Source organism: Sander vitreus, chromosome 12, assembly GCF_031162955.1.
Source record: "Sander vitreus isolate 19-12246 chromosome 12, sanVit1, whole genome shotgun sequence".
Lineage (NCBI taxonomy): Eukaryota > Metazoa > Chordata > Actinopteri > Perciformes > Percidae > Sander > Sander vitreus.
This window is the reverse complement of record NC_135866.1, coordinates 30023254-30051050: the sequence shown is the minus strand read 5'-3', so window position 1 is coordinate 30051050 and position 27797 is coordinate 30023254. Positions and strand designations below refer to the sequence as shown.

General features: G+C 45.2%; 1 protein-coding gene across 1 annotated transcript in view; it reads left to right on the top strand.

Moving 5' to 3' along the window:
• Positions 1–27797, top strand: part of LOC144527196 (tomoregulin-1-like) — a 91332-nt gene that overhangs the window by 21486 nt on the left and 42049 nt on the right. The window contains exons 2-3 of the mRNA XM_078265123.1: positions 23299–23408; positions 27538–27667. Of these exons, the coding sequence (XP_078121249.1) occupies positions 23299–23408; positions 27538–27667 (240 nt within the window). The remainder of the gene's footprint in view (positions 1–23298; positions 23409–27537; positions 27668–27797) is intronic.

Below are 27797 nucleotides of genomic sequence, written 5' to 3'. Positions count from 1 at the left end.
CTAGTAACTAAAGCTGGAACAGATGAATGTAGCGGAGTAACTAAAGTAACTAGTAACTAAAGCTGGAACAGATGAATGTAGCGGAGTAACTAAAGTAACTAAAGCTGGAACAGATGAATGTAGCGGAGGAACTAAAGTAACTAGTAACTAAAGCTGGAACAGATGAATGTAGCGGAGTAACTAAAGTAACTAGTAACTAAAGCTGGAACAGATGAATGTAGCGGAGGAACTAAAGTAACTAGTAACTAAAGCTGGAACAGATGAATGTAGCGGAGTAACTAAAGTAACTAGTAACTAAAGCTGGAACAGATGAATGTAGTGGAGTAACTAAAGTAACTAGTAACTAAACTGTAACAGATGAATGTAGCGGAGTAACTAAAGTAACTAGTAACTAAAGCTGGAACAGATGAATGTAGCGGAGTAACTAAAGTAACTAGTAACTAAAGCTGGAACAGATGAATGTAGTGGAGTAACTAAAGTAACTAGTAACTAAAGCTGGAACAGATGAATGTAGCGGAGTAACTAAAGTAACTAGTAACTAAAGCTGGAACAGATGAATGTAGTGGAGTAAAAAGTACAATATTTCTCTCTGAAATGTAGCGGAAATGAAGTAGAAAGTGGCATGAAAAGACTCAAGTAAAGTACAAGTATCTCGGGCGCCCGGATAGCTCCATTGGTAGAGCGGGCGCCCATGTATAGAGGTTTACTCCTCGACACAGCGGGCCCGGGTTCGACTCCGACCTGCAGCCCTTTGCTGCATGTCATTCCCCCCTCTCTCGCCCCTTTCTTTTCTTCTGCTGTCCTATCAAAGTAAAGGCTGAAAATGCCCCCAAAAAAGTACCTCAACATTTGGATTTAAGTATTTAAGTACTGGAATAAATATACTCAGTTACATTCCACCGCTGCCGCTTTCTCCGTTACCTCGCTGTTTCAGGATCTGCAAACACTTTGTGCTCCGAATAAAATGCATCCAGTCTGGGATTTGGGGGGGTGGTGGTGGTGGTGGTGGGGGGGTCTGGTGTCCGTCGCTGTGCCCAGAATGGAAATGGGCCCTGATTAGTCTCGCATCACAGACTCTCCCGGCGAATCCATTCAAGGATGTGGCACACGCTCCACATCTTGTTTCAAACCTGCAGACTTTCTGCTGTAACTGACAAAAACACGCAGTATGTATCTCTGTTATAGCACAGAAAGATAGAATAATAGCGCATATAAGCAGAACCTCTGCATAGTCGCATATCAAACAGCTGCAATAATATTACAACATGCAATAACATTCAAAATGTACTCTGACAGACAGACAGGAAGTCATTTAAAGGGTCTCTTCCTTAAACCACAAACCGTTTAATTTGTACAAAACCGACAAAGGAGACGTGTTAATTACTGAGCTGCAGAGGTCTGGATGTATTACTTTGGAAACCGAGTCGAACCCGTTCCCCCGATGTTTCCGGCCTTTTATGCTAAGCTAGGCTAACCACATCCTGTCTCGGGCATCGAACTGTACATCTCCCTCTCAGACGGTTTGTGGGAAAGCATCCTGCGGTATCGGCTTTTAAAAACGGGCCGAGAATGTGTCGTATGTCTTCCGCACGTTGTTCCAAACTGTTTATCTGCAGCTCACGCTGAACTGCTATCTGTTAAATGAAATGTTTCCCCAGTCTGACTGTGATTGATGCGAGTGACTCTCGTCTTCCTCACACACCCTCCGCGGTCTCGGCTTTCTTCACCGGATTTCCATGTGTTTGCGGTCTGCGTCCTGCCGCTTGTTTACCGTGTAACTCGGCTTTTTTTTATTATTCCTTCACTCAGCAGCAGAACGGACGCAGCGGGAGAGGTTTTGTCTGATCATCTGCAAAGCTACATCTCTCTTTTTTTGTCTTCCAAGAGGAGACGGCGATGTCTCACGTCAACATAAAGCTGTTAAAATCTAATCGAACTGCGCTGGCTTCGGGTCTTGTGAGAATCAATAACCATGGGGGGTGGGGGGGGAGCTTTTCCATCTCAGCAGCAGCACTAAAAACGCCGGTCGGGAGATTTATGTGACTGCTCGGGTTAGGAGAGTATGAGGTTAAAGACTAAGGCGGAAAGGATCCTGACAGACATTATAAAGGCCAACCAGGGGGATGAAAAACAACCTGGGAGGAATTAAAAAATGCACGAAACATCCACAGAAAGGTTCCTCTGTTTCGGCTCTCAGGTCAGCGTTAAAACAAAACGCATCCGTTTTATGGTTAAGGTTTCTGAATGCATTGTTCCCGGCGTGAAGCTGAATGACTCTTTGTGTTTTCAGGGCAGCTCGGGAACAGAGCGAGGTTGTGACAGATTTCGGGAGGGTTGTTGCGTGCTCGTGGCATCCTGACAGCGGCGGCCACGAGGCTCATAAACAGTCCCAACATGCAGAGAGGCTGTAAACAGTCTGTGAGAAAGGCCCCGAGGAGGAACAAAAGCCCCTCTCAGTCTCTGTTTGGCGCTGTGTGCTGACTCTCTGAAGAGCTTTTCCGCAGCAGAGAAATCACCACAAAAACAACTCCGATTTATTGCAGGGAACTCACACTGACAGACCACATCCGAACTTAAACCCTTCAGGGCACTCATAATTAACAAGGGAATTCAACATGTTTTGATCCAGAAGATTTGTGTTCTATCAAACCCCCTCATTTTAACACAATAGCCATTGTAATTCCCTCTATATATATTTACTTTTAGTCTATTTTTGCCCTGAAAAACGGCCACATAAGTCGTTTTGTTCCAGCATCATTCTGACCTATGTTTAGGTTTCTAGTGGCGGCGCCCTCTAGTGGCCTTAGTAGTTCTGACGGGAGCAAAGCAGGAAGTAAGGTGAGGAAGTTTAATGCTGCGTTCTATTATTCTCAACGAACCGACTTGGCCCTCGGATATGACGTCACTTCCACACTTCAAGCGTTCTGGTATGTTTCGCGCCTCCGAGTTGGAGAAAAACATGGACGCCACCCAGAAAGCTTTTGTTGTGGTAGCACTGGCGGAGTACCAGGCCAATCCTACAAGCTCCTAGCACTTACATTACATTTTTTTATTATGATTATGACTATTACCCAAGGGGGTAAGCCAGCCTCCACAAAGCGTACCTCCCATAGCCATTTTGATGCTAACAAGCCATCGCCTCCCGTTAGCATCCCATTGACTCCCATTCATTTCGACGTCACTTTGACAGCGAATAACTTTACATCTGAAGCGTTTAAAGACTCTATTTGTCCGTTGTTTATTTCTAAAGAAACACGAAAATGTATAAAAGGCTCCATTACCTTGTACCTCACGTTATGGCTCCGTAGCAGACGTTTTTATAACAATAGGCTAACGATTGGGTCATAACCACGAGACTTCCTGTCTCATAGTAGAGGAGTTACCGTATAGTACAGGAGAAGCTCTCAGGCAGTTTGGACTTCCATTAGCTGTTTAAGTGTAATGACTAATGTTAACTATCATTTTAGTGATCAATAATTAGCCTGTGTCTATGTTATCTCCTTACATATACCTACGCTCTCCGTCTCTGCTAGATTGGGAATGATTGAGATTTCTCTTGGCACAGCTACCAGAAGACTTCCAACTTTCAGACAGGTTGCTCACGTCACATCTACGTCTTCAAGCTCAGTTGGAGGCTGCTCAGTAACGCTCAGCCATCACCGGGAAAGAGCTTCTAATATCCTTCACTGGTCTTCGTTGAAAACAACGGGGTCACATTGTCCACTTCTTTTACTGTCTATGCTATTACTCCACCTTATCAAAACGCAGCCATTTGAACTTCTAAAATTTTCACTTTATTTCATGTTTTAGTTTATCTTCTGTTAGCAACGCTAGCCACGTTTAGCAACACCCGTTTGAAACAAGACTTCATTCAATATTGCACTCACAACAAGACCGATTCCCAATCCCACAGGCAGTGATATGGACGCAGTAAGGTACTGCTGTAATACGAGTGATTGAAATCGTCATTTAAACAATCAAAGCGGTCCAAAAACAATGAAAACAATGCATACTTCAAGTCACACAGGGCGCAGCCATCTTGGATTCCGTATCGGTGTCCTCAAGGTTGTCCGAGTTCCGAGCTCGGAAATCCGAGGAAAGGGGGCGTGTTGGTGCGTGTCTCTGGGCAACGTGATAGAACGCAGCGTAAGAGCACCAAATGTCCTGGTAAGGAGGCAGGTTGGGTGGGATGGGTCAAACAAACACAGGACTTTCACCCAGGAGACCGGGCGTTCATGTCCCGTTTGAAAAGAAAAGGAAACGGAGAGTTTTTTTTAACTTTACAGAACACATGGAGCTACGTCACGTTCTGCGTCACGTGGTAACCTTCAGGAAGTGAAGTAACGTCTGATTGGAACCATAGACAGTTAAAGAAATGGACCACCAGGTCCCGTGTCTCTGGACGGAGACCAGTGAAGGATATTAGAAGCTCTTTCCCGGTGATGGCTGAGCGTTACTGAGCAGCCTCCAACTGAGCTTGAAGACGTAGATGTGACGTGAGCAACCTGTCTGAAAGTTGGAAGTCTTCTGGTAGCTGTGCCAAGAGAAATCTCAATCATTCCCAATCTAGCAGAGACGGAGAGCGTAGGTATATGTAAGGAGATAACATAGACACAGGCTCATTATTGATCACTAAAATGATAGTTAACATTAGTCATTACACTTAAACAGCTGATGGAAGTCCAAACTGCCTGAGAGCTTCTCCTGTACTATACGGTAACTCCTCTACTATGAGACAGTAAGTCTCGTGGTTATGACACAATCGTTAGCCTATTGTTATAAAAACGTCTGCTACGGAGCCATAACGTGAGGTACAAGGTAATGGAGCCTTTTATACATTGTCGTGTTTCTTTAGAAATAAACAACGGACAAACAGAGTCTTTAAACGCTTCAGATGTAAAGGTATTTGCTATCAAAGTGACGCCAAAATGAATGGCAGTCAATGGAATGATAACGGCGGGTGAGTGCTTGTTAGCATCAAAATGGCGCCATAGGAGGTACGGGTTGTGGAGAGAGGCTTACCCCCCTTGATCTGAACCCAAACCACCATCTTTTTATCAACTTAACTCTGTTTTGTCTTTGTCTAAACCTAACCAAACTGGGACTGTGTGTCATGTTACTGTTCCTAATGCTAGATTTGGTTTATCAAAGACGCTAGCAAAGCAACATAAGACAGAAAATAAGCACTAAGATAGGTCGGACCTCAGTGTTTAACTATAGATCTTTAAACGTTACAGTTTCGGCTGAAAATGACAACAGAGATGAACAAGTTTGTTGATGATTCACATCTCTCTGCAAATCAAATCAACGGCCGTTTGTCTACCCTGTAGAGATCTTTGTGTCAGCGAGACGTCGCGGCGAATACAACTTCAAAAACAAAGCAACTCCTCCCCGCCAGGGTTGGGCTACATTTCCATCGCTACGTTTTGGTTTTAAAAGGAATATCTTCTGCTACGTTTCCCCCTCTCATTCCCCCTGCTCTGGCGTTTCCCCCTCTCATTCCCCCTGCTCTGGTGTTTCCCCCTCTCATTCCTCCTCTCATTCCCCCTGCTCTGGCGTTTCCCCCTCTCATTCCCCCTGCTCTGGCGTTTCCCCCTCTCATTCCCCCTGCTCTGGCGTTTCCCTCTCTCATTCCCCCTGCTCTGGCGTTTCCCTCTCTCATTCCTCCTCTCATTCCCCCCTGCTCTGGCGTTTCCTCCTCTCATTCCCCCTGCTCTGGTGTTTCCCCTCTCATTCCCCCCTCTCATTCCCCCTGCTCTGGTGTTTCCCCCTCTCATTCCCCCTGCTCTGGCGTTTCCCTCTCTCATTCCCCCTGCTCTGGTGTTTCCTCCTCTCATTCCCCCTGCTCTGGCGTTTCCTCCTCTCATTCCCCCTGCTCTGGTGTTTCCGAGCCCCTAAACCGGAGACATTTGGAAACTCTTCTGACCCATTTTGGTTTGGAATCTGCAGGGTTGTGTTTCAGTCTCAACGGCTGCAAACGGAGACCTTTGGCCACACCGACACTGACGCCAACATTTCTCCTCCTGATTGGGTCTCATCGGCCACGACGTCTCATTCTCTGAGACTTAAAGCTACTAACGTTACCATGGCTACTACCAGCAGTGGGCGGAGTCTCCACGCTGCCTCATGTTTATGCCCAGTATACCAGAATGTTGATGAGATATTCTGGTTTGGGCGTGTTAGTTTAAACAGAGATGAGTCCTTCTACTGCAGCTAAAAACACTTGGTACCCAGAGATCACTTTTGGCTCAAAACTCTGCTTAAAAACCAAAACATAGCAATGTTAATATAGCCAGAAAAAGCCACAATGCAACAAAAACAACAAACAGACTATCAGCCTATCAGTGAGTTGCACTCGCTGCAGAGTTAGTTCACAGCCTGTCAACCGATTGAGACAAATTACACCGTATGAAGTTGTGGGGATGCAATTATGCAAATGTATAGGTGGTGTGCGGGGGTGGAGGGAGTCAAAGCTGATTCTCAGCCGGCAGCGAGGTGAGGAAGAGGAGGAAGCAGGTTTCACACTAGTGAGTAGCCGTTTCAGGAAATAACTGATGAAACTATATATATTTGTGTTTTTTAAAGATTTACGTCTTCAGTGGGAACCAACGGGCTCGGAGCTGAGGGACACAGACAGACGTAAGGATTATTGTCATAGTTGATTAATCTGTAGATTATTTTCTGGATGAATGGATTAGTGGTTTGGTCTCTAAAATGTCAGAAAATGGTAGAATCAGAATACATCAAAAATGTGGATCTGTGTTTCCCAAATCCCAAGATGACGTCCTCAAATGTCTTGTTTTGTCCCCAACTCAAAGATATTCAGTTTACTGTCACAGAGGAGAGAAGAAACTAGAACAATATTCACACTTAAGCAAACTACCTTGGTTATAGCGCCACCTGGGGGTCCACGTGTGTAATTTTTGGTATGTGGGGTGCATAACGCAATGTTCATCTACCCTGTAAATTATTATTATTATTATTATTATTATTATTATTATTATTATTATTATTAAAATAAAAGTCATTCACGTAAATGTAAGAGGTGAATCTAAGACGCTTTATTTTGTATTTCGTAAAAATCAGATGAGGCCTTCATGAGAGATACATTATTCATAACTGTAGCGCCGCCGATATTCACCAAATTGGACCCTGAGCCTCAGAGTGGCACGTCAAACAAGAATATAAAGTTTTGTGTTGATGGCGTTTAATTTGGTCTACGTATGCAAAAGTTCATGTTTTTGGTCGCTGGCTACAAAATGTGTTTGTCGGTAATGCATGCATTTTTGAACCAAGTGAAATTCTTTTAATAGGTTTTTGTCAGGTCCATCTGAAGACGCTGTACGCTAAGTTTCAGGCAGATCGGTCAAAAACTCCAGGAGGAGTTTGAAAAAATTAGGTTTTGCACATTTTGCGGAAAGAAATGCGCAAAAATGGTGCATCAGTGTGAGTGGGATTATAGAATATGACTCAAATCGATGAATTGATTATCAAAATAGTTCTTTAATTAATTCATCTTTGCAGCTCTGGCGGGTTTGGCTGACATGAGATGTTTTTTTAAAACAGCCGCCTGTAATCAGATAAGAAGTTTCATCTCTGTGCCAGAGAAAATGACGCCCTCGTCTATTTTTATTGTTTTCTCCGTAAGGGCACACACAGCTGTTATCCTGAAGCACATCAGAACACACACACATTCAACCACAGCAGCTCACTGTTAGTCACTTGCAGTCCTGTTTAATTGCTTTGCATCTATTGGATGTTGAGAGTATAGCTGGTGGATTTTTTTGGGCCTGCGGATACACTTTAACTTCCTGTCATCGTTGAGACTTTGACCTTTAACTTTGACAACAGGGAACGAAACGGACCGAAGGCTAAAAGCTGCCCCCAAACAACAGAGGAAATGAAAAGGCCTGCGGTTATTTCTCTCTGCCTTGGTCTCTTTTGTGTCTTTTGTTTGAGTGCTTCTGTGTCATCCTGTGGTGGTCTGAGAGAGGAGACGAGGCAGGGGGCTAGGAGACGAGGCAGGGGGCTAGGAGACGAGGCAGGGGGATAGGAGTTGAGGCAGGGGGGGCTAGGGAGACGAGGCAGGGGGGGCTAGGAGACGAGGCAGGGGGCTAGGGAGACGAGGCAGGGGGGCTAGGAGACGAGGCAGGGGGATAGGAGTTGAGGCAGGGGGTTAGGAGGCAGGGGGATAGGAGACAAGGCAGAGGGCTAGTAGGCAGGGGGATAGGAGACGAGGCAGGGGGTTAGGAGGCAGGGGAAGAGGAGACGAGGCAGGGGGTTAGGAGGTAGATGGATAGGAGACGAGGCAGGGGGTTGGGAGGCAGAGGGATAGGAGACAAGGCAGGGGGTTAGGAGGTAGATGGATAGGAGATGAGGCAGAGGGCTAGTAGGCAGGGGGATAGGAGACAAGGCAGGGGGTTAGAAGGCAAGGGAATAGGAGACGAGGCAGGGGGGTTAGGAGGCAGGGGGGGATAGGAGACGAGGCAGGGGGTTAGGGAGGCAGGGGGGATAGGAGACGAGGCAGGGGGGTTAGGAGGTAGATGGATAGGGAGACGAGGCAGGGGGGTTAGGGAGGTAGATGGATAGGAGACGAGGCAGGGGGTTGGGAGGCAGGTGGATAGGAGACGAGGCAGAGGGCTAGTAGGCAGGGGGATAGGAGACGAGGCAGGGGGTTAGGAGGCAGGGGAAGAGGAGACGAGGCAGGGGGTTAGGAGGCAGGGGGATAGGAGGCAGGTTGCATCAAAGGATTCAGGATGATCTGCAGAGAAAGATGTGGAATTCTTTGCAGCTTGGTCGCCTCACGTCAGCGGTTTGAACAGTACAGGGATCCGGAGGCAGGGCTGTCAAAACTGGCCAAAACCTTAGTAGTTGTTGCTATGGACTCCTAACAACTTTTTTTTAAACAATATGTTTATAATTATAAATATATATACTTATAATTCTCGGTGTGGATGGCCCTTAACAAACAATCTCCTCAGAAGGTTACTACCGGGCCAGAAACGGAGCTTTAAAATCTTCGATTTGAAGCCAAATCCTGCATGCAGGTCCTGCAGGCCCTTCTCATTATGTACACATAATGGGACGCAGGAGATACAGAACGCTGCCTGCAAATAAAATAGGGCAAGAGTTGTAGTTTGAAGTGCTTCACATTTGCAAATAGCTTTTCCATCAACGCTAACAACCGTAATATTGAGAGAGAGTGAATCAGCGAAGAACATCAACAGCGCTTTGTTGTCTTTATTTTACAGCACTTTCTATAAGTGCACCATTTTTGAAATAAAGCTTTTAAAGTAAACAGGTTTTAGAATACGTCGTAAATCAAACTAGAGTGACTAGAAGAGCCGTTTGATGAATCCTCCTTGTGTTTTTATAAATGAAAGATCTGCTGAGATGTCGACTCTGTAACTAACTCCACGGAGACGGCAACAATATTGTCATTTCTGGGATGAAGGAAACCGTTTAGGATCTCTATTAATAACTGGGATGATACAGTCATCAGGCTCATGAATTAAACGGTGTCAGTGACAAAGCTTTCTTAAAGAAGGCTTTTAGAAACACAATCAAAGCTGCATCAGATGGATGGGACAGGAAGCAGCAGAGAGCTCCGCTCTGTCAGCTGTGAAATCAATATAGAGCCCCGAGTTTTATTTCATAAAGGCGGTCCAGAGGGCTCGTTCAGGCAGCCTGATAATACCAGACCACATCGGCGGAGCGGGGAGGTAGCTTCCCACGGTAGCCTGGTTGACAGCAGACCCTTCTTAGTTGTAACTGAGAGGGGGTCTGGGGAAGGTTCGTTCACAGCCCATTTCCAAAGGGGCGTCACCAACGGACGCCGCTCAAATGCTTCCGGGCGCAATTGCATAGTCCGATGAAGGAGATGACGCTTCAACGTCGCTGCGCTATCATCATCGTGTAAAGCCCGCCTCAACGGTTGTGATTGGTGTAAAGCCCTCCTCAACGGTTGTGATTGGTGTAAAGCCCGCCTCAACGGTTGTGATTGGTGTAAAGCCCGCCTCAACGGTTGTGATTGGTGTAAAGCCCTCCTCAACGGTTGTGATTGGTGTAAAGCCCTCCTCAATGGTTGTGATTGGTGTAAAGCCTCCCTCAACGGTTGTGATTGGTGTAAAGCCCCCCCTCAACGGTTGTGATTGGTGTAAAGCCCCCCTCAACGGTTGGGATTGGTGTAAAGCCCTCCTCAATGGTTGTGATTGGTGTAAAGCCTCCCTCAACGGTTGTGATTGGTGTAAAGCCCCCCTCAACGGTTGTGATTGGTGTAAAGCCCCCCTCAACGGTTGTGATTGGTGTAAAGCCCCCCTCAACGGTTGGGATTGGTGTAAAGCCCCCCTCAACGGTTGGGATTGGTGTAAAGCCTGCCTCAACGGTTGGGATTGGTGTAAAGCCTGCCTCAACGGTTGGGATTGGTGTAAAGCCCGCCTCAACGGTTGGGATTGGTGTAAAGCCCTCCTCAACGGTTGGGATTGATGCCTCGATTTGGAGAAATTGGAAATGGGCTTGAATGGGCAATTTTGTGTACATTTTCCTCAGTCTCTCTGACTGATACATTAGTAATATATGAGATATGTCACCCTTGGAACTTCATTACTCTCGCTACGTCTAGGATAATACCACAGCTTGGTTTTACTCCTACATTAGTCTCACATTGCCACAGCGCTGCGGAGGAGGGTCTGGCTAGTCCACACAGCATCCCTGGATGGTAGAAAAACGTGCTCTGGTTTATTGGCATTTCTTTAAACCAATCACAATCGTCTTGGGCGGTGCTAAGCGCCGGACGGAGCCATGGTGTCTCTGCAAAATAGCCTCGGGAAGGAACTTGTTTTGGTGGAACATGTGTACGTTCAAAAGTAGTTTTAGTCGTGCAACAGAAAACTCAGATTGGACAGATAGTCTAGCTAGCTGTCTGGACTACTCGTAGATATGAAACTAGGAACTGAATTATGAGCAGGCCGACTGAAAAGGTTCAATCGGTGTCGCAGTTTCCCACGGCGTTGCCACTTCCATAATTTTATTTGTCATTGTAAAACATTGTCACAACGAAATTAAAGTGCTACTCCTTCTGGTGCCTAGAAGTATACATTCATACCCATACCCTTCCACAAACTATACCCTCACATACACATAATGGGACATTTACTCACGGCGTACTCTCACACCGAAAAATCATCATCAAAATGTGCAAATGCAGTGCAAAACAGGCAAGATAATAATTCGGCATGATGAAGACCTATTTCTGTAATTGAATGTTTAGAGTTGTGATGGCTGTGGAGAAAAAGCTGTCTCTGAACCTGGATGTGCGGGTTCTGACAGACCTGTAACGCCTTCCTGAGGGGAGTAACTCAAAGTGTCCGTGGCCTGGGTGAGAGGGGTCCTTGATTATGTTTTTTGCCCTGCTGAGGTAGCGGGATGAGGCGACGCTGTCAAGTGTGGGCAGTGAGCAGCCAATGATCTTATCAGCAGAACCGATGACCCTTTGCAGTGATTTTTTTTCTTCTGTGCCACAGTGCAGCTTGCATACCACACTGTGATGCAGTACGTCAATATGCTCTCTATGACAGAGCAACAAAAGGCCATGAGCAGCGTATCCCTTAGGTTGTTTCTGAGACACACTACAGGGCTGAGATCATAGTCTTCTTCAGCGGTCTCTCATTGAGCTGCAACGTGTGGCCTCCGTCTCAGCCTCCCATTGGCTGCTTCCCAGACTTGCTTCAGTCCACTGGCCACAGGTAGACCACACCCCACCCCAGTCAGGCGGCCAGTGAAAACCCACAATTCAATTACGACGTGACAGAAGTCCTATGAAATTACGTCGACCGCCGGCCGGTCTCATGACAGTTACGTTTAGCGGTCTTTACAGTTAAGTTTAGCCGGCAAAAGGTGAGCGTCATGACGGAGGTTTTACGACTCTGTCCGTCAAGGGAGAAAGTCTAACGCAACCACTGAAAGGGTTATAACCTTTGCCTAAATAGCAACCTTTTCGGCTGGTTCTGTGTTGTTGGCAATTCTAATCTGATGCCCGCAGTGCGCAATAGAAGCATCAAATGAGGCACGTCAATTATCGCTTTCAGCATGAGAAATAGAAGGTGTAGCGTGTGAAATGGTTGAAATGTGTGTGTCTCACGGTGAATGCTTGAGCCCTGACTAAACCTAGGCCTGTATGCCAGCTCCTGGATTATCTAAGACTGAGTGTGTTCTTTCAGTGTTTCCTCCATGTTGATTTTACCGTGGCGTTCCGCTACGGTATCAGAAATAGGCGGCGGAAAAGGTAGAGAAAGAAAACGGAGACTGCTGCTGTCCAGAGGATATTGTTCGGACAGACTTGCCCCCACTGCTAAAAAAGATCCTAAAGGAAACACAGTTTTTTTTACTGACAGGGACGCTGATTAATGTTGTTCCACAGTGTCGGTCCTGAATACTTTACAGAAAATGAACTGAGGCAGGTTTAGACAGATTAGAAAAAGAGAGTAAAGTAATACTCCCAGGAATGATGACGACAGTTGGAGAACAGTTAGATGTAAAACCGGATATAGGCTCTTTGGGACGATATTTTTTTCTTTGGCAACTATCATGTATCTTTCCAAATAACAGTAGAGATTTTTAGGCATTCTGTTATCTTAAAAGACTTGGAAAAAAAGTGCATATAGCTGCCATGAATGGAAACAAAATCTCCCCGGTCCCCCTAGGTTTGGGCTGAGCCTTGAATGTTGACATCTTGCTCCGCCCCTGCCAGACAGTATGAACCCTGACAGACCTTTTCAAGTGTTCCAGGACATTTTGGGGACATTTTCAAAGACTTCTCCTTGACAGCTTAACTCACATGTTGCCCAAGAAGCGTGGGAGCCCTGTGACAATACGAGCGCCCCGACATTCAGCTCCGTCGCAGCAGATATGAGGCTTAATTGTCTTGTTAGTAACGAACCGAAGAAGTGCCGACGTGCCCGAGTGACCCAGGGAGACTTTCCTGGAGGTCAGTTACTTCCTGCTCTGCCTCTCTCTCCGCGTCAGACTGCAGAATGTACCTGGAAGCAGTCTTTGAGTCCCTCTGATGTGCTCGGCATGAATAAAACATCAAAGTCGTTATCTTCGCGCTGCTCTCTCGGCTTCCCAGGTGAAGATTAGTCTGCCCGCGACAGCTGATGGAGGCAAAACGAGCCGAGTGTCCGCCGGAAGGCTCGCAGTCAGACGCTCGCTCTGCCGTCGAGGAAAAAATATACACCAAACAGACAAATTAGTCCCAGTTACAGAGGAGGAGGAAGGCAGGGCGGTAATTAGACAGCCGGTCGTTCTGCAGCATCTGCTCAGTGTCACTGTGACGGAGGAAATAATTTTTACTGCCACTGTTTGTGTCTGCTTTTTTACATAAAATGATTCTTGAACAGCAGTAAGGACCGAGACTGGCGGCACAATTAATCGCAGTTTTATCGAAATTGCAATATGGACTAGTGCAATATCCAAATCACAGGGATGGGGGGGGGGGGGGGGGGTGGGGGGCGATATGGCAGACGGGGCCCCATTTTTGTTAAAGGCAAAATATGTGTAAAAATATGTGTAAATATGTGTGAATGAAGTAGTGTGGGGCTGCAGAGACGTCCCGGCCTACACATCTTGTCCTACAGACTAAAGAAAACATCTTTGTTTGGTACAGATCCTCGCAAAAATCACACTATAATCATTTTCATTTTTTAGATTTTAATATTTTTCAATGAAAATGAGAATAATGATACAAACATGATCATTCCCTCCAATATTGTGAATCATATTGCAATCGCAATATCAGTCAAAATAATCGCAATTAGATCATTTCCTCACATCGTGCAGCCCTAGCTGCGACATATTATGCTTTTCCGTATTTTCTGTCATATCTACAATGTTATAATGTCAGATTTTCCAGGTAAACGTGGCTTAAACTTAAACTTCAGCTCAAACGTTCAGATTTCCAACTGTTCTGAACGCTGCGGTTTCAACAGTTTTTTCTACTCTCGGCTAAGTGTTTCGCAACTCTAAGCCGGCCTTCTGTGATTGGTCATCTGCTCCAGGTAGGCGGGACTGAACAGTTTTTTTTTGTTTTTTTTTAAGCCACTGCGGTGTTAACATTGTCGCATGTAGCTACATGCTAACGGCAGTAAAATATGTCATCTTGGCTGCCAGTGTTGATAAATTCTCTCCAATTCCGGGTCACAGTACTCCTGAAACATTTTCTGTTAGTAGTATTTAGTTTAAAAGCCTTCATCTGCGACTGACTGTAGAAAGGGCGGCTATATTCTATTAGTGTCCACTGCTAACTATATACATGCTAACGGCAGTGAACGATGTCATCTTGGCGGCCAATGTTGTTAAATTCTCCCCAATTCCGTGTCTCATTCCTGCTGAAACATGTCCGATTGGGTAGTGTTTGGTTCAGAAGCCTTTATCTGCGTTTTGACGGTAGAAAGTGCTGCTTCTTTCCATTAAAATCTAACGTTAGCTTTGTGCTAACTATTAAGTAGCTGCATGACGCCAGATAGGTGTAATCTTGGCGGCCAATGCTGGTCATTTCTCCCCAATTTCGGGGTCACATTACTGCTGGGACATGTCCGGTTGTGTAGTATTTGGTTTAGAAGCCTTTATTGGTGATTTTTCACGGTACAAAGTCCTTTTATGTACTCCTTTGCAGTAGCTCCAGCTGGTACTAGTGAAACAAAACTGGAGCAGAGATTCCAGGGAACACGCTGGCCAATCAGAGCAGACTGGGCTTTATTAAAGAGACAGGCGCTCCTACAGAGCGTCTCATACAGAGGGTGAATTCAGGTGCAGCAGTGTTTTTTGAACATTAAAGCATGTAAACATGTTCTAGTACAAAGAAAAAATACAAGTATGAACCTGAAAATGCTCTATAATAGTTCCCCTTTAAATAGGATGCTAAATCAGTTATAAATATTATTATTATTTTGACGTTTTGTTCATTGCTGTTGATGCATTTTTCAGCGTTTTTGTCGTATTTTCGACGTCTCTTTTTCCGACATTTCTGTCACTTTTTCAGACGTTTTTGTCAAATCTTTCCTACGTTTTTTACACTTTTTCCCCATGCATGCTGAGGATACTCAAAGGCCTTAGGTCGCCTCTAAGCTGCAGTCTTCTCTTCGTAAAAAGTCTGCATGAGTAACTGTTAGAAGAGGATGAGGAGGCGGTGAGGGATTCATGTTTTATTCACGCAGCAGAGAACAGAGAGAAGCTCTTCACACAGGAACTGATCCAGCTGCTGCGGTCATTCCGGAGGTTTGAAATAGATCCAGGAACAAACGGACGCTCGCAGTGTTTAGTCTTTATTAGTCCAAACAGACCTCACATACATACGTCACCACTTTTCACTCACATCTGTGTGTTTGTATCCATGTAAACATTGGAATCATTTAATATCCTGAGATCAACACCGATAACTGACTGAGACGCGTGTTATGTCACTTTTGCTACAAGATATTCTGTTGTACAAAAATCTGAAAAAGTCCAAAATAACATCTGTGGTTAGTGGAGTCTTTAATCCAGACTCCAGTATGTTTTTTTTTTTTGCATTTTAAGGCTCTGACACACCAAAAGTCAGTCGGACTGATCAGTCTCCCGAGGTCAAAAAAGTGCCTCAGAACACATCGAAGCGACGCCGACTTGAGCGTACGTTCTGCGCGTGCGCGAGACGTAATACGTCTCCATAACAGCAGGCGGCGCTCATCTGTATTGTCGCCCAAAAAATGAAAACCGGAAATGACGAACGCGTCACGTCGGTCTGACTTCTCCCGAATTTCAAAGCCAACCACAATGGCGTCTCGTTCGGAATATGATCTCGTATTTTACGTGTTTCTGAAACCATTCTAAGCGAGAAATAGGCCGTGTAGTTGCTGAATCTGTCCGTTTTTTTTGATTGACAAAGGTCAGTTTGAAAGATTTTCGTCAGATTTTGAGAGGTGTCCGTCCCGCTCGTCATTTCCGGTAAGTATTTAACGTAAGTGCACTGATTCGCTAGTCAAGGGCTAGCACTCCACCAATCAGATTGGTCATTGAGTCCGACTGCCCACTGGCTGAATCAACATGTCAAATCGGCCCAAATTAAAGCAGACAGCTCCTCAGACGGCACGGAACACACCGAACTGACTCGAGTCACCGACCTCGCCAGACTGTCTGACGGCCGATAATCAGGTTGGTGTGTCGGGGCCTTTAAAGGGTAACTACCATTTTTTTCAACCTGGACCCTATTTTCCTATGTTTTTGTGTGTAAGTGACTGATGGGAACAACAATCTTTGACATTGGTCCAGTATGAAGCGTGAACGCTGTAACCGGCAGCCACGGACCGGGCTGCAATGTTACCCTACGGGGCAAATCAATTTCAATCGTCAATTTGGTTCACTAAAAGTTCTGTTTTTGCCGCTGACAGACTCAGATTATTATTCTAAGTGTCTGACAACATTATGTAAAGGATCCCTACAGAGATAGACCTTTAAAACCTCCTTTGAGACCTTTCTGTTTAACCAGAAACAGCTCTGAAGTCGCTAACACTAAACCCACCAGACTCCATTTAAAAAATCAATACTTTTAGCGTGTATAGAGCCAACATGTAAATCTGTAAACTATGTGTTTATTTCAACCAAAACTATAGCATATAGCATTAGCTGGTAATGTTGACGTATTTTTCAACATTATCGTCACATTTTTAAACATTGTTGTTGCATTTTTTTGATGTGTTTGACACTTTTTTGGCTCTTTTCCTGCCATTTTTGTAGTTTTTTTTTTTTAAATGTTTTTGTCGCATTTTCCAACTCATATTTGTGTTATTCATTCAGGTCAGAAATCCTCCTAACTACACAGAAGTGGAACATTTGTGTCTTTGAGCGTGATGGGGGGATTTGATGTCCCATCATGCATCACTGATGGCGGTATTTTACATGAATGTCACGCCGCCTTCCTCTCCTGTTTCACGTCTCTGCAGAGGACAAATTCTCCGCTTTTAGAAACCCAAATCAATACACCACAGCAGTCCTTGAGAAGGTTTCACTTCTCTATGAAATGAAAAACCTCACTGGAGGTGTGTGTGTGTGTGTGTGTGTGTGTGTGTGTGTGTGTGTGTGTGTGTGTGTTGAAAGCTGATATCAAACAGCCAAGTTTTCTTTAAAATAATCTGTTGTGTGGAGCAGAAAGGAGGTGAATGATATGAATGTTTAATAAGACGCTACGTATCCTCATACAACAGTTCGTATAATAATTGTTTATGCGTTATCCTACGAATGAGCAGCAACACGCGTGATTCAACGCATTCTCATGGAAGGGTTCATACGATATTGTACGAAAATGTATGCAAACCGATAAATATGATATATGAAAATAGGCTGGTCATGTGACGATGTGGTCTTAGTGGGTATACGGCGTAACACCTGCGTATCACGTAGACTACACCACTGTCTAGTTGGCAGACAAACATGTTGTCAAACCGAAAGTCTGCAGCGGTGAACGGGTTAAAGGATGTGGAGAGTCGAGGGGCTCCAAGCAGCAGACAGAAGATGAAGTATTGACGTCCGTCTCTCCTGGATTCAGGGCTGCAGTGCAAGGGGGGGGTAGATAACGAGCCAGGGGGGGTTGGTGGTGGTGGCGGCGGCTGGGTGGCCATGACGACCGAGTCGGGCTCGGGGGGATTTGGGAGGTGGATGTGCCTCCGGGCGGCGGCTGCTGCCACGCTCCGTCAGCTTCTTTAGTTCTGCTCCGATCCAAGAGAGGGAATTATGTGCATTTCAAATCCCTGTTTCTGTTGTAAAATGCATGAGGGCGAGGGACCTGAACACAACGCGGCCAGGATCGCCTCAAACACAAACACACACACACACACACACACACACACACACACAGGACTATATCAGCAGAGACAGATAACACAGCGTGGACACACACACACACACACACACACACACACACACACATACTCGTTTCCTCTGGTCCAAACACAGCATTTCATTTGCATTCGTGTTGCCGCCCGGCGAAGGTATTAGAGACTTCTGGTTGTCGTTTAACGTAATCCCAAAATGTCTGGGCATTAAAAACACACACACATACACGCATGCATGCACGCACGCACGCATACGCACACACACATACACAGAGACACACACACACACACACTCACTCACTCACTCACTCACTCACTCACTCACTCACTCACTCACTCACTCACTCACTCACTCACTCCTCACTCACTCACTCTCACTCTCTCTCACTGCACACAAACACACACACACACTCTCACACACACACACTCTCACACACACTCACTCAAACACTCACACATACAACACACAGAGACTCACACACGCACACACTCACTCACGCATGCACACACACACATACACACACAAACACAAACACACTCACTCACACATACACACACACACACGCACACACACACACACACACACACACACACACACAGGGAGTTGATCAGCAGTGTTTGTCGGCCTCCAGGCTGATGAATGTGGCTGCTGGTTGGACTTAATTAGCCTTACCGTCCTGCAGCAGAGCCACACAGGACTCAGCAGGTTTCTTTAACATGCACGGGTCACGTCTGGTGGAGGTTCAAAATCGGGCTGAATTACTTAAAAAGTATGTTTTGTTAGATGTCTATTACTTATAGCTGTTGTTTGAATACTTGGCTATTTACAGCCGTTTACCACAGAGGGTCCTATTGTAACGATCTAAGGTCACGGCGTGAAGAGCCTGGCGCTGGTGCGTTTAGGGCCTGTCCAAATCCACTTTTGCTAGTTTGACGGTGGAAAAAAGGCTCCGTGCGCCGGGCGCATGGTTCTAAAGGGTTGTACTTAGTGTCTTCATTAATCAGAGGTGTGTTTTGGGCGTAACATGCAATCAACCAATCAGAGATCATCTCCCATTCCCTTTAAAAGCCAGGCGCGTTTGGACCTTGGAGCATTGCTGTTATGATGGAGGATCTGCACCAAATATTTTTATTTGTAATCTTCTGCATGTGTGTGTGCTGCTGTGCGTCCCTGTGTGTGTAACAAGCATAGTGTGCACGTGCTGTGCACGAGCCTAGGAGCATTTTACTAATGCTCTGTTAAAATAACAATGAAATGCTGCGTTATTGACTTTAGACCAGGTTTTTGTTGGTCAATGGTGCGATCACTTCCTGCTGCCTCAAGATAGCAACACTCCCAGAATGCACCTGAACACACCTCCCTGTAAGACCAGCATGCCCAGAATGCACCTGAACACACCTCCCTGTAAGACCAGCACGCCCATGGGCCACAGATGGGACCAGGTGCATTTGCTGTTTAAACGACGTGGGCGCTGGACGGGAAACTGACAACTGGTCTTAAACTAGCAAAGACACTTGGGTCGGGCTTTGTGCTGCACCGGGTGCGAGATAGGGTCCTATGTGTCTAACTCAGGGGGGGGGGGGTGGTTTCTTAAACACGGCGGCAACAGTCAAACAGTTATCTGCAAAATGTTAAAAACTAAACCCATAGACTACATCGAAAACATATTCACGTTCAGATTTGTACAAATGTTTAGAGCCCCAACGCTGCTGAAAAACAGCCAATAAACAGCAACGTGTTTGAACAGTTTCTGAGAACAAAATCTAAAAGAAAGAGGGGAAAATCAGCCTTGAGTGAAAAAACAATTGTGTGTCTTTCTCAAAATGGAATAACCTCCAGTTTTGGGGGATTTTCATTTCAGACATTTGAATGCATCAGTGATTTCAAACGCTGAAAGGAAAGTGACTTGTTATTGCGACCAGCCATCTTTAGAAGTAGGGGAGGTCTGCAAACAGTCATTACAGACCATTACACCGCTCTTCTCCACACACACACACACACACACACACACACACACACACACACACACACACACACACACACACACACACACACACACACACTCTTCAGAGGCAGGAATCTGTGGCTTTTATCTCCAAAGAAAATGTGGATAATTTAAGTCAGCTGCACCTTTCTGAGTCGTGAAGGCCTGTTATTATCAGAGAAGACATATGTGAGGGCTGCCAGAACTGCGTGTGTGTGTGTGTGTGTGTGTGTGTGTGTGTGTGTCTGTGTGTCTGTGTGAGTGTGAGAGCTAGCTGTTTTTAAACTAACTAGTCACTACGGTCGAACCAAAAGCTGCAGCCACCTGGTCCTGATTTCAGGGAGTTTTTAAGTTCTTGTATCAATTCAAAGAGAGTCTAACAACCACAGATGCATTCTGGGATAGCAGAATGAATCGCTTTGGGTTGTTTTTAATTTCTTTAAGCCAATCACAGTCCTCGTGGGCGGCGCTAAGCTCCGGACGCAGCGACGGCGGCTCTGCTAAATAGTCTCAGGAAGGAGCTTGTTCTGGTGGAACATTTGCACCCCGCGATAGAAAACACCACATACACTATTAAATGAAGCTAACTGTTGACACAATACAGTACCGTGAGATATACCATTTCATAAACAATACTTTTTCCAATACCAGTTTTGTAAAACAAAAAGAAATGACAACATTACAGCACAAATATTTGTGTGTGTGTGACGTGAGTCCGTCTCTGTGTAACGGATGTTTCTCCTGCGTGTCTCTACGACGTGTGACGTTAAGACAGCCAATCACAGACATTACTAGATCTTGCTAGAAGCATGCTGCGTACTGATTGGCTCACTGACTCTGATGAGGTTTACTCCTTAGGTGTTGAATGACGAGGCATTTTTTTGTTACTCGATACTTTAGAGGCAAAAATCGGTCGGAGCCTAAAGAGTATTGAATCTGGTACTCAGCCCTACTTAACACGACTCCTATAAGCTCTTATTGAATTTATTGAACAACAATTTATAAATGAGTATAAATTACTGACAAGCTTTATAATTATACATTACACCTTTTGACAGGCAAAATGCATCCAACCTGTTCTTAAAAGAATGAATTGAACGGGAACGCACAACTTCTTCTGGAAGCTCGCTCCATGATTTTACTGCATAGAGTGTGAAAAATGATTTTTTCTTTTCAGACCGGCATGTTCTAGGGTAATGTTTTAAAGAATTCCCTCGTGTCTCATACCTACTGCTCCAAAACTGAAAGATAGGCTCAACTCTTACATCATATATTCCCTGTACAAGCTTATACACCTGAATCATATCACCTCTGTATCTCCTAAATATGAGAGTCGGTAAACTTACTGTTCTCAGTCTATCTTCATGAGACATATTTGTACATGAAATGTAAAATAAAGCAGACATAACATAGAAACTAAACTTCAAACCACACAGATTCATGTAGAAGCTACAAACAAAACGTGATGCAAATTGACTGGCTCATTAACGATGGTGTGTGTGTGTGTGTGTGTGTGTGTGTGTGTGTGTGTGTGTGTGGAGCTGTTTGCATTTTCGCGCCCTGCTCTATTTCTTTCGTGAAGCCGTGAGTGAATGTGTCAAGCCTGGCAGGTAATCACGTACAGGAAAGCCACAGTGCAAGCAGGATACTTTACAAAATAAAACTAGTTTTCAAAATAAAACATTCAGGTTCATGGTGATTTTGGCAGCCGTTCTGTAGACTGGCGAGGAGAAGGGGTCGTCTTGTGACCGGCGCGAAGAAATGCAAGGCTGGTATGAATCTACGCTTCACGGCTATTGGCGGCATTTCGGCATGCGGCGTGTTCCCGGCGTGAGTGACGTCGCATCACAACTTTATTTCCCTGGCGTAAACATACGTGTAATTTAGGTGGCGGCTGCTCCGACAGAACGCCTTATTGCTCCGTCTCATGAACAATCATCTGTTCTTCTCTGCTGGGAAATGTGTCCATATTTTCACCCCCGCAGCACTGCTTTCTGTCTGCTTTTAATGTTCATAAACTCATAAAGCTGTCTGTGTTTTATTCTGAGCGAGTGTTTGATCAGAGGAGCGGTGTCTGAATTTACTGCTGATATTTGTGGAAGATGTTGGCAGAGCCGGCACCAAACCGTAGGGGCCCTTGGCGACATTTCAGCTGTCTTTCTCGCTTTTTCAATGCTTTTTTTAAACCTACATTGTGTCATTTTTTGAGTTGATTCTTAGCAAAAACCCCTTTGTTCTTTCACAAGTATGTGCTCATTCATGTGTAATTACTTCCACCAACTAATCAAAGTATTCTCGGAAGAGTAGAATCTGACATTCAGAAAACATACGAGCGAGTCGCTCGAATGACGGCCGCCATGTAGCGCCTCCATCTCTAAAATACATTAGCTAAAGAGGGTCATACCTCCGCCTTTCGCCCTCTTACACTCAGTGGCACCGTGACGAATGCCAAGGGGAGGTTACTCGCCAGGGAAGCGAAAAAGAGAATTAAAACGACAACGCGACAGGCAAAGCAACAAGACCAAAGTTAATATTGGAGTGGCTAGAACAGCTGCGTGGAAACGATGGAGATACTAAGAGGAGGAGGGGCTAGAAAGTCATATTCAGTTGGTTGTCATATACAATTTCAACACTAGATGGGAGAAAGTCTTACACAATGTAGCTTTAAGCTTTTATTTGACGTTTCTGTCACTTTCTTTTGTGACAATTTGTCGCTTTTCTAAAAAGATTGTCGTTTGTTTTTACATTTTTGTCACTAGTTTTGTTGGTTATTGGTGTGATATGGATCTACCCGCTCAACGTCTCCCTTTTCGTTTAACCCGATGTGACACACCAACCCGATAACTGGCCGTCTGACAGTCCGGCGAGGTCGGTGACTCGAGTCTGTTCGGTGTGTTCCGTGCCGTTGGCCTTCATTTTGGCCGACCTGACCTGCTGGGTCGGAGGGCGGGCAGTCGGACTCAATGACCAATCTGATTGGTGGAGTGCTAACCCGGAAATAACGAGCGGGATGAGCGTGACGAACACCTCTCAAAATCTGACGAAAATCTTTTAAACTGACCTTTGTCGATCTGAAATGAAGACAGATTCAGCAACTGCACGGCCTGTTTCTCTCTTCAAATGTTTCCAGAAACACGTTTTCGTAAAATACGAGATCGTATTTCGAACAAGCCGACCATTACCATCGGCTGGAGAAGCCAGACCCACGTGATGTGTTGTCATTTCCGGTTTTCATTTTTTGTATTACGTCTCGCTCACGCGCAGAACGTACGCTGAAGTCGGCGTCTCTTCGGTGCGTTCTGAGGCACTTTTTGGACCTCGGGGAGACTGATCAGTTAGACGGTCGGCCGTCGGGTTGGTGTGTCAGGGGCTTAACCTGTCGTGTGTCTCTGTTGTGTGTCTCCGTTGTGTGTCTCTGTGTAACCGGTCACGTGTCTCTCTCTGTGCTGCAGACCTGTCGGAGAAGAAGAGCGACCTGAGGGTTTGTGATGACTCCAGCTGTCGATTCGGAGGCGTCTGCAGAGACGATGGCGCTCAGCTCAAATGTGTCTGCCAGTTCCAGGTAAAGAAACATGAAGTCATCAGTTTCATTTCCTCCAAATCCTCAAGCTCGCAGAATGAGAAGCTGTTGCTGTCGTTTGTCATGTAGCTTTTGGTTTGAAGTGTTTTTAACAATGACAGAAAGAGCACGCTGTATTTTGTTATTACAAGGTGCGTATCATTTTAAATTTGGCGATACGATTAACTAGTTTTAACACAAATAGACAGACAGACAGACAGACAGACAGTAAGAGAAAATGAGACAGACTGACAGAGAAAGAGAGACAGGCAGGCAGACAGACAGACAGACAGACAATAGGCTAGAAGAATAAAATCAGCAGTAACTTCCTTCTGTAACACACCAGGAAAACGTGCTGCTGTTTGTTCCTCTGATAGAAACTAAGAACTGCTGTCCGGTCGTTGTCGTGTTTGTTGCGTGTTTGTCCGAACAACACGTCGGCGTGCAGGGCAGCGTCCGGACCAAAGATTCTCTGCAGAGATGCTGCTTTGCTTCAATAACGGGACTCGCAGTTTGAAACTAACCGTCACGCTCTGTGATTCCAAAGCCGGACCTTTAGAGCATCCGTTCCTCTCAGACAGGACGCAGCGCTTCAAACACGATCCTAGAAGTTTCACAGCTGCCGAAGCGAGACGGCGGCTCTCTACTGACACCGTAACCTGCAGAAGAAGGAAGTAGGGGTGCACCGATCCGATATTAAGATCGGACATCGGTCCCGATATTGACAAAATAGCTGGATCGGGGATCGGAAAGATGAACAGATCCACGGGCCGTCCAGTGTTTTTAGTTTTTTTCCGCACGTGTGTCGCATGCTGGAAGAGTTGAGTGGACAAATAAATAATTCCAGTCCTTCCGTTCGTGAGTTCTTTTGTGATTGCAAACTCCTTGATTATGCGTCACGTTTTCTTAAAAAATGCAATGAAATTGTGGGGAACTTGCAAAAACCTGTGGTTCCATCGTGGCTTCATCGCGGGGTTTGCAGCTTTTAGATGACGTTCACGTCGCGTAATTACGTCACTTCATAACGCTCCCATGGCAACAGGGGGAAACAGCTGCTCTTGTGTGAAGTAAACGCAACATTTTTCAACTTTCTGCTAAGATATCTGGGACTTTTTAGCAACGAATATGCGGGGATTATGAAATCACGCAAGCCCCGCATATTTTGCGCGGAAATCGGCAATTTATGCGGCGAAAGTTCGGCGTATTTGAAATTTTTTTTCAATTTGTACCATAAAGGAAAGTTGGTGAATTCCTCTCATTTGTTTTAAACTCAACAAGCAGTTTGTTGAATTTTAGCAGAATACTGAAAGCAGCAGAACCGAGAACACTTTAATATCTGTTTATTTATCGCGAGTTATATCGTTATCGCCATATTCAACCATGTTATCGCATATTTTCCTCATGTCCTGCAGCTCTGCTGAGGACTCACAGTTTGAGTTCCACGAAAATCTCTCTCTCCTTCGAGTCCTTTTGCTTATCACTGTGAGCTCCCAGCGGCGTGACGAGAGGCCTGCGTGAGCTCTGTGGGCTTCGCTGACCTTTTCCCCTGCCTGCTGGAGAGATTACACAGTTAATGACTTTCTGTTTGGATGCTGCCTCAGTTGGATTCTCAGGAACACATTTCTTTTTTACCTCAAGGAAACAACAAGTCCTCCAAACCATCCGGCGATATCACTCATTGTTCCTCTCCTCTAATACGACCCAAAGGAGCGTTTTCTGCCCTTATATCTAAACCAGAGAAGGTAACGGTTGCGTCGTTAACATTGTGAAACGGTCCCAGTTTTGTTTAGATATAGACACTAAAACTACTTACATTAGTTAAAGGTGCAGTAGGTAAGACTTCTAAAACTCCCTTTCTGTCATATCTGCTGAAACTGACCCTATGTTCCAGTAGAACTACATGAAGCAGGTCATTTAAAATAATCCAGCTCCTCTGGCTCCACCTACAGCCTGGAGTGGGATTTACAGAAATCCAGCGCTCCCTGTTCAGATGCACCAATCAGGGCCAGGGGGGGTGTCTAACTGCGTGTCAATCACTGCTCATGCACACGCATTCATTCTCCCTTGTGGGGGGAGGGGCCTAGGAGACCGTTTTGGGCTTTAGCAGAAAGGGGGGAGGGACTGAGAAGTTGTCGATGTTCAAATTTTTTGGCTAAGTCCTGGGTCTTAACAATCCTACCTACAGCACCTTTAAGTTGATAAAAAAGATGGAGGTTTGGGTTCAACTCTCGGTTTCCTTTTCTTTTCAAATGGGACATGAACCCCCGATCTCTTGGGTGAAAGTCCTGTGTTTGTTTGGCGTCACAGCATGGTTCAGTATCAGCACTATCTAACAGCCAAATGCTGGTAAAATATGAAAGCTGTCTGGTAGATTTGCTTCACTCACCATCCTATTGGGTGGCTGGTAAAATGAAGCGTTTGTTCAGGGTGCGTCTGTGCAGCTTGCGTCTGTTCAGCGTGCGTCTGCCAGTGTGCGTCTGTACAGTGTGCGTTTGTCCAGCGTGCATCTGTTCATCGTGCATCTGTTCATCGTGCGTCTGCGCAACTTGCGTCTGTTCAGCGTGCGTCAGTTCAGCGTGCTTCTGTTCAGCGAGCGTCTGTTCAGCGAGCGTCTGTCCATCGTGCGTCTGTCCATCGTGCATCTGTCCAGCGTGCGCTGGCTGTGAGAGGGGACTGAGGTCAGCTCTGTGGGGGATTCCTGCTGAATGATTGATGGCTCTGAGTTAATAGAATATGGATTTCCAAACTCTGAAATGTGTCCTTGGCAGCGGCAGCTAGTTTCTGACAGCCAGAGTGGAGTTATTTTGTGTTAACCTACATGCAGAATGAATGAAACTCCCGGTCCTCTAACTGCTTGTTTTTACCCCCCCGACATTTCATTTTTTAAAAAGACTTTATCACTAGGGGTGCACGATTCAGAAAATGTCACGATTTGATTCAATATCGATTTTTAGGCTCAAGATCCGATTCAAAAACGATTCTCAATTAAAAAAAAAACAACAATTTCCCAGTATGTAAATGTAGTTACTTTTCCCACGTGATTGCAGTAGACATACAATTAATATTAAAAAATGTGAATCGATTTTTTTGCACACCCCTACTTATCACATAGACAAATTTCTATTCATTGTTTCTGTAAGCAGCCGGGCAATGCATTCTGGGAGCGTCGAGGCGACTTTCGAGAGACGGGGCGTCGAGGTGTATATATATCTTTTTTTTACCTGTTAGTCACTTTTGTCTTTGTCACTTTTTTTTTAGACATTTTGGCCTTTCTTCTCTCTTTTTGGGCGCTTGTTTCGATGTTTTTTTGTCGCTAATAATATGACATTCAGGGTGCTTTATTGTCAGCTTTTTTAATGTTTTAGGCGCCGTTTTTTGTCTCTCCTAACCCGTGTGTTGTCTTCCATGTGGACCATGAACTTGTCCTTCCGTGTCAAAATTGAAAATGCTTTTTAAAAACCTTTTTGGCGCTTTTTTCAACACTTTTTTTAAAAATTTGTGGTCGATAAACCTAATTTATATGACATTATACTTAATTTTTAAGTTAAAAAAAAGCAGAAATTATGAATTATGTTGACTAATAGTGAATATCAGTGGATCACAGAGGGGGATAGGTCAAAGTTTAGTCAGGATACTGTTTTGAAACCATTTAAAAAAAAAATTCAAATGCTATGAATTTGAATAAAATGCCCAAAATTCAAAATTCAATGAAAGTAATCATTGATTTTGCCCGCGAAGATTGTTGTATGGATTCCATACAACGTACATCCATGCATCCATGTTATTTTTGGGCAATTTGGCTGAAAGAAACTCATATTTCTGATATAAAAAGAATTTGAAAATGGGTCCAATTTGACCCGAGGACAAAACAAGGTTAATATTTCTCTCTGAAATGTAGCGGAGTAGAAGTAGAAAGTGGCATGAAAAGAGAAGACTCAAGTAAAGTACAAGTACCTCAACATTTGGAGTGAAGTACAGTACAGTAGTTACATCCCTCTGACTTTAATCCAACCTTAGGAGCTATAAACTTCTCTTCTCTCCCCGCCGCTCTGCGTTTGGAGTGCGTCCAGAGTTTGGTGTCCGGCGGTCACGTTGAGATTTAATTAACATTTTGATTGTGTTTGATTCCCAGTGTCACAAAAACTACATCCCTGTGTGCGGCTCCAACGGGGACACCTACCAGAACGAGTGCTACCGGCGCCAGGCGTCCTGCAAACAGCAGCGCCTCATCTCCCGGGCGTCGGACGGGCCCTGCTCCGCCGGTGAGTCTGCCAGCAAACCCACAGCGCTCAGCGCCATGGAAACCTGATTGATTGGGGGCAAGGGGGGGTGAGGTCACCAAAAAGTGAATCACGACTCTTCATTTATTGATAAGGACCAGGCGGGGGTGTA